This window comes from Cibotium barometz, chromosome 66 (genome assembly GCF_041138505.1).
Source record: "Cibotium barometz isolate CiBa-2024 chromosome 66, ASM4113850v1, whole genome shotgun sequence".
NCBI lineage: Eukaryota > Viridiplantae > Streptophyta > Polypodiopsida > Cyatheales > Cibotiaceae > Cibotium > Cibotium barometz.
The window spans coordinates 11,445,898-11,461,309 of NC_141111.1; the positions used below are offsets into that span (position 1 = coordinate 11,445,898).

Here is a 15,412-nt window from a genome sequence, read left to right on the forward strand (position 1 = left end):
ATAATTTTTAATAATGCAAAAAGAGGAATTCCTATCATATTCTAGATATAGATATTTTTATGCAAAAATAATGATTTTTATTATTTTTATGGAAAATACTTTTATAGTATTTATGCATATTTATTTAATTAGAGAAAAGAGAAATTTTTGATATAATTATTTAAAAGAGGAATTCCCATGATATTCTAGATTCAAACATTTAAATGTTAAAAGAGGAATTTTTGGCATATTTTAAAATATGAGTATTTTTATTTATTTATCAAAAGTGAAATTCTGAGTATTATCATTTTATGGGAATAAATTTACGCGAAATAATTTTTATGCAAAAAGAGGAGTTTTGAGCATTATTCAATTGTCAGAAAAATAAAGAAGGGTATGCATAAATTTTCTAGAATCATTCAATTTATGAAAATTATGGAAATGATTCATTTGACTAGTGCTTATACTACTGAAAGAAGAAATATAGGTATAATTGATTTTATAAATCTCATGAATCTTTTATTCAAAAAGAAGAATATTGAATATATCTTATTTTGAGAAATTTGAGAAAGAATGTGAAAATATCCATCGAGAAAACTTGGATAATTCTTAAACAAAAAGGAAATCTGGAATCCCTGAGAGGATCAAGGATCCAATACGTAAACGAAAATTTAGATTTAGTCTTCTCATTAATGAAGCTTAAGGAATGAAAACACAATACATAAATGCTCTTTCTGAGTTTTTACTATAAATTTCTGATAAAGTTCATTTTTCCTTTTTAAACCTTCAACACTCTGATACTTATATTTAATGGGATCGAGAAAAAGTTACCTTTAACTAAGCCAAGCAATTGGTAGAAACTTAGAAAAGTTCTATCAGTATATCGAAAGTAGAGAAACCGTACTAAATGGATGTGATGTGGATCCGGATAGATGTAAATGGATGTGATGTGGATCCGGATAGATGTAAATGGATGTGACGTGATGTGGATCTAGATAGATGTAATGGATGTGATGTGATGTGATGTGAATCTGGATAGATGCAAATGGATGTGAAGTGATGTGATGTGGATCTGGATAGATGTAAATGGATGTGATGTGATGTGGATCTAAATGGATGTGATGTGATGTGGATCTAAATGGATGTGGATGGATGTGATGTGATGTGGATGGATGTGAATGGATGCGATGATGAGATATGGATGGATGCGAATGGATGTGATGTGATGTGGATGGATGTGAATGGATGCGATAAGATGTGGATGGATATGAATGGATGTGATGTGATGTGAATGGATATAAATGGATGTGAATAGATATGATGTGAGGTGAATGGATGTGAATAGATGTGATGTGAGGTGAATGGATGTGATGTGATGTGATGTGAATGGCTCTAAATGGATGTGATATGATGTGAGTGGATGTAAATGGATGGGAATGGATATGAATAGATGTGAAATGTGCGATGTGAATTAATGTAGAAGAATGTGGAATAATGAGAAATGACGTGGAACGATGTGGAAAGATAGGAGTTGTTGGAAATTGTAATTGTATATGACACTTGTTTTTAAAAGACTGTTTTATGTCAAGAATGTTGGGAAGCATTTTGACTATCTTGTCGATTAAGGTCGTGAGGACCTAAGTGAAAAGGTTACAACAACAGCTAACGGAGAGTCAATGAAGGACGTCTTGTGTGGCAAGGTCGGCAGAGGTCTTGAGACTAGCCTCGATTCGATTAAAATGGCGAGCTTCTAGTACGATGGATGAGGGACCAAGGAAGCAGCCTATGCGTGAAGCGCTAGGTGACCTGTGAAGGAGCCTAGAGGGTGCTGACCATACGGTGCTCGGGCTCTGGGTCATCGAAGATACCCACGCGTGCGTCGGGGAAGAAAATGAGTTGGAGTTGTTTTCTGAACACGGGCATGGATCTGGTTAATTGACCTTGCTAGTCTCTAAAATGGATAAGTTCATGACCCTTTTATATGGATCTTGTTGATTGATCTAGCTGATCTTCAACGGAGAGTCCATTTGGATTTTATATGATTATATTCCTGGGTACTATGAGCTAGGAACTGCACCAATGCTGACCTGCATCATATGAATCATAGGTTAGGCTACCCTAGTATGCTTGAAGGCTCCCCCAAGTAAATACAGAAATCAAGTGATGCCAATCTGTAGTTCCTACATTAGCCGACTCATCCCCACTTTTTCCAACTTATTAACACAAAGTACAAACTAGTACATGCACACATTTATGCATCAGATCTATCACATCTAGTCCCACAGAAGATCTATTCTAAAATATAATAGCATTCCTAGTGACCCAAACTTTCCACAAATAGCAAGCTCTAATAATGTTGAAGAGAACATCGCAGCCTCATCATTAAAAGTCCACTTCCCTAAGATCCAATCACCCCAGTAAGTCTAGTTCAACCCACTTTCCAATTTTTCCCCATGTACCTCTGACGGCTGGACAATCCCAGAATGCATGTTTTCCATCCTCCAAAGCAGTTCTGCACCTGGGACAACACCTTTGATGGCTGTACAATCCCAGAATGCATGTTTTCCATCCTCCAAGGTAGTTCTGCACACCTGGGATAACACCTACTAGTAAAATTCTTTTGCATTAATTTAGTCCTAATGGGCAGTTCTGCACCCTGGGACAACACCCACTAGTAAAATTATTTTGCATTAATTTAGTCCCAATGGGCAAAGCCCACATGCATACCCTCCACAAGAAGACCTGAAACTAATTTAGTTCCAATGGGCAAAGCCCACATCCATACCCTCCACAAGAAGACTTGAAATTTAACAAGTAATTGACATTCCCATAGCTGCTTCCATCTATTCTTCCAACAACCAGAGCTCTAGCTCACCCTCCAAATCCTATTACAATATTCCACATTGCTTTATCCTTTTCTTAGTCCAGTATACAGGTCTCTCTAGTTTTTCCTTTTGCCCAGTGTAGCCCCATTGAACCAAGCCTCGTCTTTAATCCAGCAAGACTCATCTAATGCAGTGGAAAACCACCCAAGCTAAATATAAACAAGCACCTATGCCATTGAATCCCTCTCCCTACCAAAAAAGTGAAATTCGTGTGTCAGCTGATCCAGTTCCTTCCACCCAATAGCTGTCCAATCCCAACAATCATTCAACCTCTTTAGCCCTTTATTATTCAGTTTCCTTGTTGAGTAAGTATCAAGAAGACCTAAAGGGGGGTAAAATCTAAGAGACCACCAGAGCCCCAAACTAAGCATAGAATTACTTGAAGCTCTGCATCCCCCATCCCAAGACATAAGACTCGAGCCTTCCTTCCACCTGTTGGTGGTTAGCATCCTGCATAATCATCATCAAAAGAGCATAGGAAAACAATTTGTCTTTCGAACCCAACCCCTGCCAATCGCCTTTGGCTTGAACCAATAATACCTCCACCAACACTGACCATGTTTCTTCTTGTTGAAGACACTTGGGGAGAAGCAAGGCAACGGAGGGTTTGGATTGGTAGATGCAAAATTCCAATACCACCTTCCCCCTTAGGGACATACAACTTGTCCAAGCAAGCCATGCTGGAACTCTTCTAGTAGTTTTGCCATTCCTCCATAAGAAATCTCTAATGGGACCCACTATCTTTTTCCAGTGACACTTCCCAAATTCAAGCACAGGACACAAAAACATAATGTAAGCATTCAGCACAGTATTGCATATTACTATCATGTCATGAAAAGGAATTCTGATCCCCTCCCATTTCTTTAACTTTTCAAGAAATCTGTCTAATGCCCAATTAGTCAACTGTTTGTTTGTAACTTCAACCCCAAATGGGACTCCCAAATGCCTAACAATTTGTCCTTTCCTTACTGCCTCACACCCCCACCTCTCCAATTCAAAATCATTGTCCTCAGTAAGACTTATAATTCTAGATTTCTGAAGGTTGCATCTGGATCCAGATGCCACAACAAATTCCTGTATAATAGACAGAGCCTGTCTCATATTATTATTCAGGAACAATAGTGAATCATCATCAAAGCACTGAATAATTAGTTGCTCACTGTGTCTCAGCTTCAATCCAGTAATACTTCCTTTACTACATGCATCTTCCAAAGCCACCACCAGGGGATGGGAAGAAATAGCAAATAATAGGACATTAGAATGCCCTCCCCAGATCATAGTGTAAATACATGTAGCCATTTTAGTTTCAAAGCCAAGTTTCTCCATTACTCTTGCCACAAAAGACCAATGAACCCTATCATAAGCCTTTTCCAAGTCCAATTGCATCATGATACATTTCTATTGAGTTTTGAGGGCCACATTTCTTCCCAACATGGCTGCAAAAATATTATCATATATTGATCGGCCCTTAATAAACCCATGCTATTTCTTAGAGATAACTTCTTGCAAAACAACAGTGATTCTAAGAGCAATTACCTTGGCCAAGATCTTATAGATGACAGTCAACAGGGTGATAGGCCTCCAATGACCAAACCTACTGCAAGCAGTTTGCTTAGGGATTAACTTCAGTAAACCTTCTTTGAAATCCTTATCCAAACTGCTAGAGTTGAAGGCCTTTTTACACACTTCCCAAACTATATCCTTGAGGGATGCCCAAAAGGCAATGAAGAATTCCATAGACATGCCATCCCATCCTGGAGCTTTGTCCCTTCTTAAGTTCAAAAGAGCCACCTAGCATTTCTCAATATCAACATCCCTCTCCAACCATCTAGCTTTGTCAGGATCTACACTATGATTAACTAGTCCTAACAGTTTATTTTATGCCTGAAACCTCTTGTGAGAGCAGTCCTCCTTCAAACTAAGGGTGGACCCAAGGAAATCTACCCGTTTTCTTGCAATTTGCTCAGCATTCTCCGGCTGTTGCCCACTCTCATCTGGAATTTTCCCCACCACTTCCCTACTATTTCTCCCTTTTGAAAGCCTACAAAAGTCTCTCTCTGGTCTCCTTCTATTATTGAATGTTTTCCATTTTGCCGAGTTCCCCTCCTCTCTAGCACACCGTACTTAATATGAATGTCATTTTGAAGTGTTGTATCTAATGATGACAATAGGAGTTGTTATAACTAACCAAGATGCTTGACAAACTAATTGACAACCTTGCAAGATCTTGTGTAACCTAAATTCTTAGTAGCTTTAGAACTCAATAAACACAAGAGTTTTCTCCCATAGAAAATACTAAATGTACAAAATACTATCTTACAAGTAAGATGTTTTAAGTGTCTTGATTGTCTCACAGTTTGCCAATCTTATACCCCCCAAAAAGAGTTTGATTCTACCATATGAGCTCTCTTGCATGCGTACTCTGATTGCAAATTCAGAGACCCTAATCAACAAATGATAAGGTCTTGATTCGCCTAATTGTAATGTAAGAAGATTACAGAGCCTAGACAACAATTAATGCGCTCTTGCTTTGCGTTGATTGCATGATTAGAGACCCTGAACATCAATAAGTGGCGTATAGATTGTAAGATTTGAGACTCTAAGCGACAACTATTCATCTTTTGCCTGATCGTTTAGTTGATTGCAAGATTAGATGCTTTGATTACAATGAAGGGGTGCTTTTGTAACAATCCAAAAGCATTGTTAAGTGAAAGCAAACATGAGCAGTAGTGTGTAATGATAACGTGGCATTTAATATTTGGCTCCACTTCATCCACCAACCATACAAGAGCTATCCCCATACTTTGTAGTAAAAGTAGGAAATGTGGGATGTCCTCATGCTTCTGCAAGCTTCCTGCCACAACCTCTTTCCAAGGAGAAATCCATATGGATCTAGAGGCTGCTTGTGAGAGGGAGTACATGTCTAGTTGACTATGTAGATCAACCTTTCAAGCAAGTAAAGACGAAATTGCTAAATATATCAACCCCCTTCTATACATTGACTTCATTTGGACGTGCATGCTAGGCCTTTGCACAAACATGAAAAAAGTAAAAATTCAATAAACGATTGCAGTAGCCAAAATTTAGATGAATTTTACAATGACCTGAAGGGTACAAGTTCTCTCACAAGACTGGATGCATAGTTAAGCTTGTACATTTTCTGTTAATTTGTTGTTCACCTTTCCCAATCATCTTCTTTGCTTGGTGAAAGTGTTAGTATGCAGAAAAAGGAGAGAATGATTCCTTCTTCAGATAAGCCTCGTCACGCAAAAAGGATGCTTTTTGTTGGATTGGTCCACATTTCCAGCCAAAAACAATCTGACCTTATAGTAGTCCCTTCAAGTTGGCTTAAGCAAAGAAAAAATTAGAAGAATCAGGTACACACTCCAGGGAAGAACTTAGAAACAACTATCAAAGCATGAACAGAAAAATTTGTGCAGTGAAAACATTTGCAAAGCAAACATACCTGGTGTTGTCACCTCAAAACCATGCTTTGAGAGCGAGCGGTACAGACAATTTTGTGTCGTTGTAGAACATATAATTTCCATGTTATAACTACAGTTAGAAGACTTGATACATGCTTACTGATCTGCGGGAGGAGGAGGGGCAGGCATTGCATCCATGGTTGAAGACGTTTGCCCAGAAAATATGGTGTTCATGCCATCAACTAGTTCTTTATATGCTGAAGCGTCAGATCATGCGAAGATAACAAATTATACATTATTAGTAGAGATGAGGTCAAAATTAGCTCTTCGTATGCTGCAGAATCCAGAACATGCTAAGGGTGAAATTCATCCCTCCCTAGATTAGCTCTTTGTATGCTGCATTATCAGAACATGCAAAGGGATGAAAACCTCCTTCCCTTCTCTCTCTCCGAGGGAGGGAGGAATTTCACCCTTAGCCTAGCCAGGTATCGTCATTAACTGATCACGGAACATATCACTCTACACAGGATCATCTGCTGATTACATGCATATACACTAGTCTTAGATGTTTTTTTTAAACTTTTTCTTTTAGTTTTCCATGGCTTAGTATATCCATGGTACCATTGTATCATTTTTGGCCTCACAGACCATTGGGGTCTTTCGTAGACGTTAATATTACTCTCTCTCTCATGGACACTACATCATTTTGGTCTCATAGACCCTTTGGGTCTTTTGAAGACATTCATCTCTCTCTCTCTCTCTCCCCACAACCCTCCATCAAGTACGGATCCAAGAGGCCTTTCGACGCCATGGCATGCTTCCATCACAGAGGCCTGATATTCTCTTAGCCATCAGATCGATATTGGCTGATGGCAGGCATTACCATTAGTTGATCATGGCTAGTTTACGTCATACACAGGGTCATATGCTGATGTCACATGTATTATTGTATATACACTAGTGATAGTTGTTTTTTTTTTTCCAGTTACCTTTTCCATGGCTCAGTATACCCATGGTATCATTGTACCACTCATGGTCTCATAGACCCTTGGGGTCTTTTGAAGACAAAAATATTACTTTCTTTCTCACTCACTCACTCATTCATGCATCATTTAATTTGGTAACACCATGTGAACCTAATCCTACAGTTTAGGAAAAATGGTGGAACCAGCTTATTAGCACAGTATATGTCACGCGCATCCTGCACTTGGATGCCACGTAGACATTTCTGTACAGAAGGTGTAGGACCTGGGATGGTGAACTGGTCCCATGTGAGCCCAGTCCAAGACGAGTCAACCAGGGATCCATCTCAGTCGTCCGAGGTCAGGTGTGCATTGTCTTGCACATGAGTCCAAGGTCAGGTGTGCACTGTCCTACACATGAAACAGTGCCAGTCCGCGCTGTGAGTCTCCCTCTAGAATGATGTTAGTGGTTCTGTGTATCTGGTATGGTACCGGATGCCACATCACTGAGTAGATTAGTTTAGGACAAGGGGCCAGCCCATAGGGCTACCCCGGATCTGAGTGTGGACATGGGAATGGTGTAGAACCACCCCCATGAGGGCCAGGAAGGCCCAGGCTGAACCCACCAGCCATGGAGGGGCTGTAGGACAGCCGTAGGGCACAGATCAGGCAATCTCCAGGGGATTACAGCCTTTATATGGCTGTAGGGCATGTATGGGGCAGCCCATACAAGTTGCTCAGCCTTGGGATTGTGGACAAAAGTGGTGTCCAGCCAATCAGAAGCAGGCGCATCACTTTCAGCCTGTTAAGAAAAAAAGGTAGTATTTTTTGGGATTTAATTCAGCATTTATTGCTGAATTTCACCAGTCGTGGGACAATAAGCTGTTTTTCAGCTGGCCGACTGCTCCTGAGGAGGAGTATAAATAGAGTAGGCCTAAATCCCATCATTCATCTCAGTTTTCACCAAGTGCTCAAGCCAATCAAGGGCCAATCAAGCCAAGGAGATTGCCAAGCAAAGGGGTGGACTTCTGAAGGTCAAGGGCAGGATTTTCCAGCCAAGAAAAGGTCAAGTTTTCTGTATTTGTTTTCAGATTTACATCATTCTAATAAAGCAAATACACCATCTGTGGTGGGGGCCCTACAGAGGGTAATTGGGACCCAATACTATGTCCTCTCCATCTCCCCCTTCTCTCTCTATTTTCTGCACATCTCCTTTCAGTTTGTGCGTTAATTCCGTCGCGAAAAGAGTGCTGATTTCTGAGTTTTGAAGTACCGATCCTTCTCCGAAGCTTCCGCATATTACAGTGGTATCAGAGCCTACTTCAAGGACAAAGATTCAGCAAAGAAAACCAGAAAATTTTTTCGCTCGTGTGGTTGGTTTTTAGATGCCGGTGGACTACCCCTTTCGGAGTGACTCCTGTCCCTTGAAGGACGGTTGGTTTTTAGCCTCCAAAAGCCTCCGGAAGTCTCCCACACAGATAGTGGATGGTCAGATTGCGTTCCGGAAAGGAATTGCATTTTCCCGCTATGGCGAGTTTCGGCGACGAGAGAGAACCAGAACCATGGGACCAGAGTGCACCAGGCAGCCCAGCTAGGGCACCCGGCTTGAGTGTCACAGACATGTTCCAGCAGATGATGCGAGCAATCGCAGACCAGACAGCCAAGTTGGATGAGCAGAAGGCGCGGATCTTGGCTCTGGAGGAGCGTTCTCGCTCTCCAGCGTCGCGTTTTCCATCTCCTCCTCCCTCTCCTTCCGTATCCCAGATACCAGATTCTCGTCACAGGGACCCTCTCGCTGGGTCACAGCCGCAGCCAAGCTCCTTGCTTGAGATGCAGATGCGTGCATTGGAGATCCGACAATGAGAAGACGACGCCATGCGACGCGTGGAACACGAGCGTTACCTCAGAGCTTTGGACGTCAGATTGACACCGGCGGCGCCCTCGAATCATTTTCCCGAGAAAATGAATTTCAAAAAGTATAATGGTAAACTCGATCCCACAACTCTTTATTCATGGTTGCATCAATTTGAAGCTTACTTTGCCGCAGTAAGGAAAACAGATACTGACAAAGTGATCTTGGCTAGTTGGTACTTGGAAGGTGAGGCCATTCCTTGGTGGACTCAGTGGGCTCATGCCCACACCAGAGCAGGTATGGCAACTTATGTGTGGGACGAGTTCGTCCGCGACCTTAAGCAGCAGTTTCTACCGCCCCACTACCTTGAGCGACTCGAAGACGAGTTCAGGGGAGCGCGTCAGAATGCGCAACCAGTCCTTCAGTTTGCCAATAAAATTTCGACCTTGTGTCTACAATTAGGCTTATCTGATTCGGACAAGAAAGGGCAGTTTTTGTATGGCCTAGACACGCAAATCCAATGGGAGGTGCGTATGTTTAGGCCAGCCACCTTTGAGGACGCACTCTCGCTTGCGCAGAGTGCAAAAATGAAACACAATGGTGGCAAGCCCAAGACTTCCCAGCCGGCTTCTCCCAAGGCTAACGCCTCGGGGGGCAAAAGCCAGAACCAGACGGGGTCTTCCCCAGGACAGAGCCCGGGAGCCTCTGGCTCCAAGAACTCGAACAATGCATCTAAGCTTACTCCAGACCAGAAAGCGGAGGCAGGCAAGACAGGTGGCAAGTTGAGTGCTGAGGAGCTTTCTCAGTACAAGAAGGAGGGTAGATATTTCTTTTGTCATACAAAAGGACATACTTCTCGGGATTGTCCGAAGAAGCCTCCAAAGGCCGCCGCCGCCTCCACAGCTTCCGTGGTGAGCTCAGCTCCCACACAGACCCCAGGAGCTAACCCTAGTTCTTCAACCCCCGGTGCTTCAGTTGCAGCAACGTCGAAAAGGAATCAGGCTACAAATCCGTCAAGTTCGAGAATATCCATGGTGAATTTGATTCCAATAAAGCTTTATGTTCTACTGCTGAAGATGCTCCTGCTTCCTGGACTTCTTTATCATCTTCTGCCACCGAGTTTGCATGCACCTCCTCTTGCTCTTTGGCCAACTTCTTGAAGCATTGGCTCTCTATATGTCCGAGCTTCTTGAAAGTTGCATCTGATAGTCCTTCCTTCTTTCTTGCCTTTTCACTTTGTGACCATGGACCTGTTTAACTCAAAGGAAATCTCACCTTGCTCTTTGTTGCTGCGATGAGGACTGCAACCATCTCATTTCCCAAGCCACCCTTAGTAAAGTCAAAAGTTTCAGAGAATTTTGAAACCTCTTCTATACTGGATAGAAACACAGCCTTCCTATCATCCTCATCCACTGTAACTCCCAAGCTAGAGAGTCATCGTAATATAGAGCCAAGGTTGCTCACCCAAAGTTTCTTCTTGATACATTTTTAAGCAGAAAACGTTTTGCTAAGAAATACTTTGGAGTTCATAATTTTATTACCAAACAAGTTTTTCAACTTGTCGCATACTTCTTTTGAGCTCTTGGTAAATTCCACATGATGAATCAAGTTGTCAAGCAACCTGAGCCCAATGAGTGCCATAGCCTTGTCATTTCGATCATTCTAAGTGGAAATCTTCTCCACTTCGTCGCTTGGTTTGAAGTCTGTGCCGCTCACCACATTCCCAACGCCATCTCTCATCATTAGAAGATGCATCTTAATCTGCCATGTCGGGAAATTTCTTCCACTGAACTTTTCAATGGCCAGAGTGCTTTTGTTGGTCTACATGATGCTTTCAAAGACTTCAATTTGAAAACCCCCGAATTTTTGATGTTGCAAGTGTTCCTATTTGAAGTAGAGCTAATTTTTACAAGGGCCCCAAATTTTTATGATTGGAGACCATCAATTAGAAGGTTTTCAATTGACTCCAAAAAAGCCCCAAATCGCTTTCTGAAGTGGCATTGCAGGTACAGTCAATTGATTTCAAAAAAGCCCCAAATCGCTTTCTGAAGTGGCATTGCAGGTACAATCAAGCCGATGGCAGGGAGTTTCTGTCACCAATGGAAGCTTGAGTGCTACTAGGCACAAGGACGCACAAGGAGTGAGGCAGGCACAACAGACAAAGGGAGACGACGACGTGTCAACAGTGACAAGTTCGGGCCGCACTCACACAGATGGGCAAAAAACGGAAAGTCCATGGGCAAGACCTGAAGGGGCTAGCTTAGCCACGGCTGGCGGAGTGCCACCCAACGCCAGCGGGTGCCAGGTGGAAAGTGCAAAGAGCCTTGCTCTAATACCATGTTGTTATTAGAGCTACACAGGATCAGAAGCTTATGGTGGATTGAAGGTAGCCATATTGAAGGGAATTGGTGTTAGGGTTAGGGTTTACAGAAGGTACAAATAGGCGTGGAAACCAACACACAGAGAGAACACGACTTCAGTCTATTGCTTGAATGATAAAAAAGTGAAGTACAATAGCCACATATGATAGTGACCCTAAAGATAAGTGTTCACATGTCCGGCCATAAATGTGCCGGGTGGACCAAAACACTTATAAACTGCATATAAGTGAAACTGAGCTAAACTGGGGGAAAAAACCTCCACTAACTGAAGTAAAAAGTGCCCCAGTAATCTACTGATGATCACTAGCACTCCTCTGGGTGCATACACAGCATAAAACCCAACAAACCCCCCTGGAGTGATATGTGATCACTGTACATCATCCACCAAAAGGAAACAAATTCAAAGCACTGCGGAATGCTTCAAATTTCGGACGTGGTAATGCCTTGGTGAAGATGTCTGCCACATTCTGATCTGTAGGACAGTAGATCAGACTGATATCTCCTGCCTGGAGTCTCTCCCGAACAAAATGATAGTGAATCTCAATGTGTTTCGTGCGAGCATGAAACACAGGATTCCTGGCCACAGCAATGGCACTCTGACTATCAGTATAGATAGGTGTAGACTCTTCCACTGAAATATCCATATCAGTCATGAGACGACGCAGCCAAACACACTCAACAGTAGTAGTGTAGGCTACTCTGTACTCTCCCTCACAAGACGAAGTGGCCACTGTGGTCTGTTTCTTGCTTAGCCAAGAAATGCATGAAGAGCCAAGGAAGAAACAATTTCCACTAGTGGAATGTCTGGTATCAAAATCACCAGCCCAATCTGAATCACTGTAAGCGTGTAACTGCATGTCACCCCCCTCAGGATAAAGCAATCCAAGAGACAAGGTACCCTGCAAATAACGGAATACACGCTTCACAGCTTGCCAATGTGACAACCGCGGGCTGTGCATGAATCTGCTCAACTGAGAGACTGCATATTGAATATCTGGCCTTGTATTACACAAGTAAATGAGGCACCCAACAGCCTGAGCATATGTAGTGGCATCAAAGGAAACACTGTCATCTTGTAGTGACAGTTTCATCCCAGGCTCCATAGGAGTACTAATAGGCTTGCAATCCTGAAATTTAAACTTCTCCAGAAGTTTAGCAACATAGCGTGATTGCAACAACCCAATGCCTCTGTTATCCTGCACAAACTGTATGCCCAAATAGTAATGTACAAGGCCCAAGTCAGACATGTCAAATGTCTGTTGCAGTATCTCCTTAAAAGCTGCAATTTTGTCATCATTTGATCCCATGAGCAAGAGATCATCCACATAAAGACTGATGACCAGCAGATCTGTCTCTTCTTTCTTTACATACAGAGTGGCCTCTGATGGACTGTTCACAAATCCCTGAGTGAGTAGAAAAGCATCTATTTTTGCATACCAAGCTCGTGGAGCTTGTTTCAAACCATACAAGGCCTTTTTCAGCCTGCAAACTTTCCCCTCATGACCATGTTCTGCAAATCCCATGGGCTGAAATACATAAACTTCCTCCTCGAGGTCCCCATGTAGAAATGCAGTCTTTATGTCCAACTGGTGAACAACCCAACCACGATGTGCAGCCAATGCAATGACACACCTAAGTGTCGACATACGGGATGTAGGAGCAAATGTCTCCTCATAATCAATGCCCTTCTTCTGTGAATAGCCCTTTGCAACTAGACGGGCTTTGTACCTGTCAATGGATCCATCTGCATGTCTTTTCAACTTATAGACCCATTTAGTACCAATTGCTTTCTTGCCTTTGGGGCAGATCAACCAAATCCCATGTTTGATTCTTTTTAATAGAATCAAACTCATCCTGCATGGCTTTGTTCCAATGCACATTATCTCGTGCATCCACAAATGAATCAGGCTCATCATCATCCTGTAAACTGGCTGCCATAACCAGATTCAAATTGCATATGCAAGACACCCAAAGATACGAAAATGCGATACAGAAGGCTTGCGGCCATGCCAAGCCTCAAAAGGAGTAATAGAAACCAATGCCTTTGTGGGACATCGATTCAAAATATGACAAGCACACATTACTGCTTCCACCCAAAAGATATGTGGTAGCCTTTTTGCCTTTAGCATACATCTGGCCATCTCCATGAGTGACCGATTCTTCCTTTCTACAACCCCATTCTGCTGTGGAGTGTAAGGAGTAGTATACTGATGTTTTATACCTCTACTCCCAAGAAAGGAATTCAGCATATGTGACATATATTCCCCCCCTCGGTCAGAACGGAGAGTCTTCACCTTGCATCCTGACTCTGTCTCAGCAAGTGCTACAAAGGCCAAAAATGCATCATATACCTGTGATTTCTGTGTCAAAGGATAGACCCAGCATATACGAGAGAAGTCATCAATAAATGTTGCAGAATAGAAGCAACCACCCAATGACTTCGTCTGCATGGGACCACAAAGATCACTGTGTATAAGTTGCAACTTTGCAGTTGCTCTTAGAGCCTGATCACGTGGGAAGGAAAACCTGTGCATTTTTCCCAAAATACATCCTTCACAAATGGGATCTGGAGGCTTCTCCGTGAGAGGTAGATCTGTAAACATATTATGTCGCTGCATAAGCATAAGACTACCAAAATTTACATGCCCCATGCGAGCATGCCATAACTCCGCATCAACCATAGCTGGAGTAAGAGTGAATGCATGATAAGCAGACTGATCCACTAGCTGAAATGCATCCAACTGATAAAGTCCATGACATAATGTACCAGTAAGCATCAAGGTCAAGGCATTAGCTTTGTCTCTGACCATGCATTTATCATCATCAAAGTGGACTTGCATACCACAATGTGCTAAAGAAGAAATGGACAACAAATTCTTCTTTATCCCTGGTACATATAAGGCATCTGTAAGGCGGAGAATGGAGCCATCAATGGCTGTGAGCTGAATCTCCCCAATGCCACGAACTGGATATGAAGCATTGTTGGCACACTGAACAGTTTTGCCAACAGGGGCAGGGCCAACATGACTAAACAAATCCCTGCGAGATGTGATATGCTTTGAGGCACCACTATCAAAATACCAAGTACATGCATGCTCTGTAAAACTGAGTGCCTGTGAAGACCAAGAGGCATCATAGCTGCATGTATAAAAACAGTAATCCCTGTCCTCAACAAAAGAAGCAGTCTCTGGAGGAGCTTTAGAAGCATCATTAACAGACATCCCAGCTTCCTTTGCCTTCTCTTTGGCAATCCTCTTCCTACATTCAGTGATGTAGTGACCTGGCTTCTTACAGTAATGACATTTGCCCTTCTTCTTGGGCTGTCCATCACTTTTCTTGGTATCCTGTGAAGAACCACCATCACCTGAGTTTTGATTTGCACTCTTTGGCTGAGTTTTTCCTTTCCCCTTTTGACTTGTAGTAAATGCTTGGTCAGCATTTGTGTTCATATTCATATTCTTCCTCATTTGCTCCTCTTGTAGTAAGAGAGCAACAAGTTCCTGATACTTGAGGGGTTCAACAGCATTCCTCATGCTGAGGTTCAAAGAGGTATGAAAAGCCAAGTAAGATCTTGGCAAAGAGTGCAAGATGGTGGACACAAGCTGTGTCTCAGGAATAATCTCATCCACATTGATGAGTTGCTCTCTCAAATCCTGCAGCTTGTTTAAGTGGCTAGACATATCATCTCCTTCATTCATTTTCTGATTTTCCAGCTCTCTTTTCAAAAATGAGATCCTAGCCTCATTACGAGCAGCATACATCTGCTCCAAAGTCACCCATGCATTCTCTGAAGAGCCAGCTGAACGAATATGAGGTATAATGGACCTCTGTACTGACAATGCAATGAGTGACAAAGCTTGTGCATCCCTGGCATCCCATGTCTTTTGAGCATTTGTTCTTTGAACAGGCAATGGCTGTCCTGGAGCCT

General features: G+C 42.4%; 1 protein-coding gene across 1 annotated transcript in view; it reads right to left on the reverse strand.

Moving 5' to 3' along the window:
• Positions 1–5,904: 5,904 nt before the first annotated feature.
• Positions 5,905–15,412, reverse strand: part of LOC147602773 (centromere protein O) — a 60,101-nt gene continuing 50,593 nt past the window's right edge. Inside the window, exons 13-14 of the mRNA XM_086797691.1 lie at positions 6,331–6,546; positions 5,905–6,211 (exon numbers count right to left, since the gene is read on the reverse strand). Coding sequence (XP_086653817.1) covers positions 6,446–6,546 — 101 coding nt within the window. The 3' untranslated portion in view covers positions 5,905–6,211; positions 6,331–6,445. The remainder of the gene's footprint in view (positions 6,212–6,330; positions 6,547–15,412) is intronic.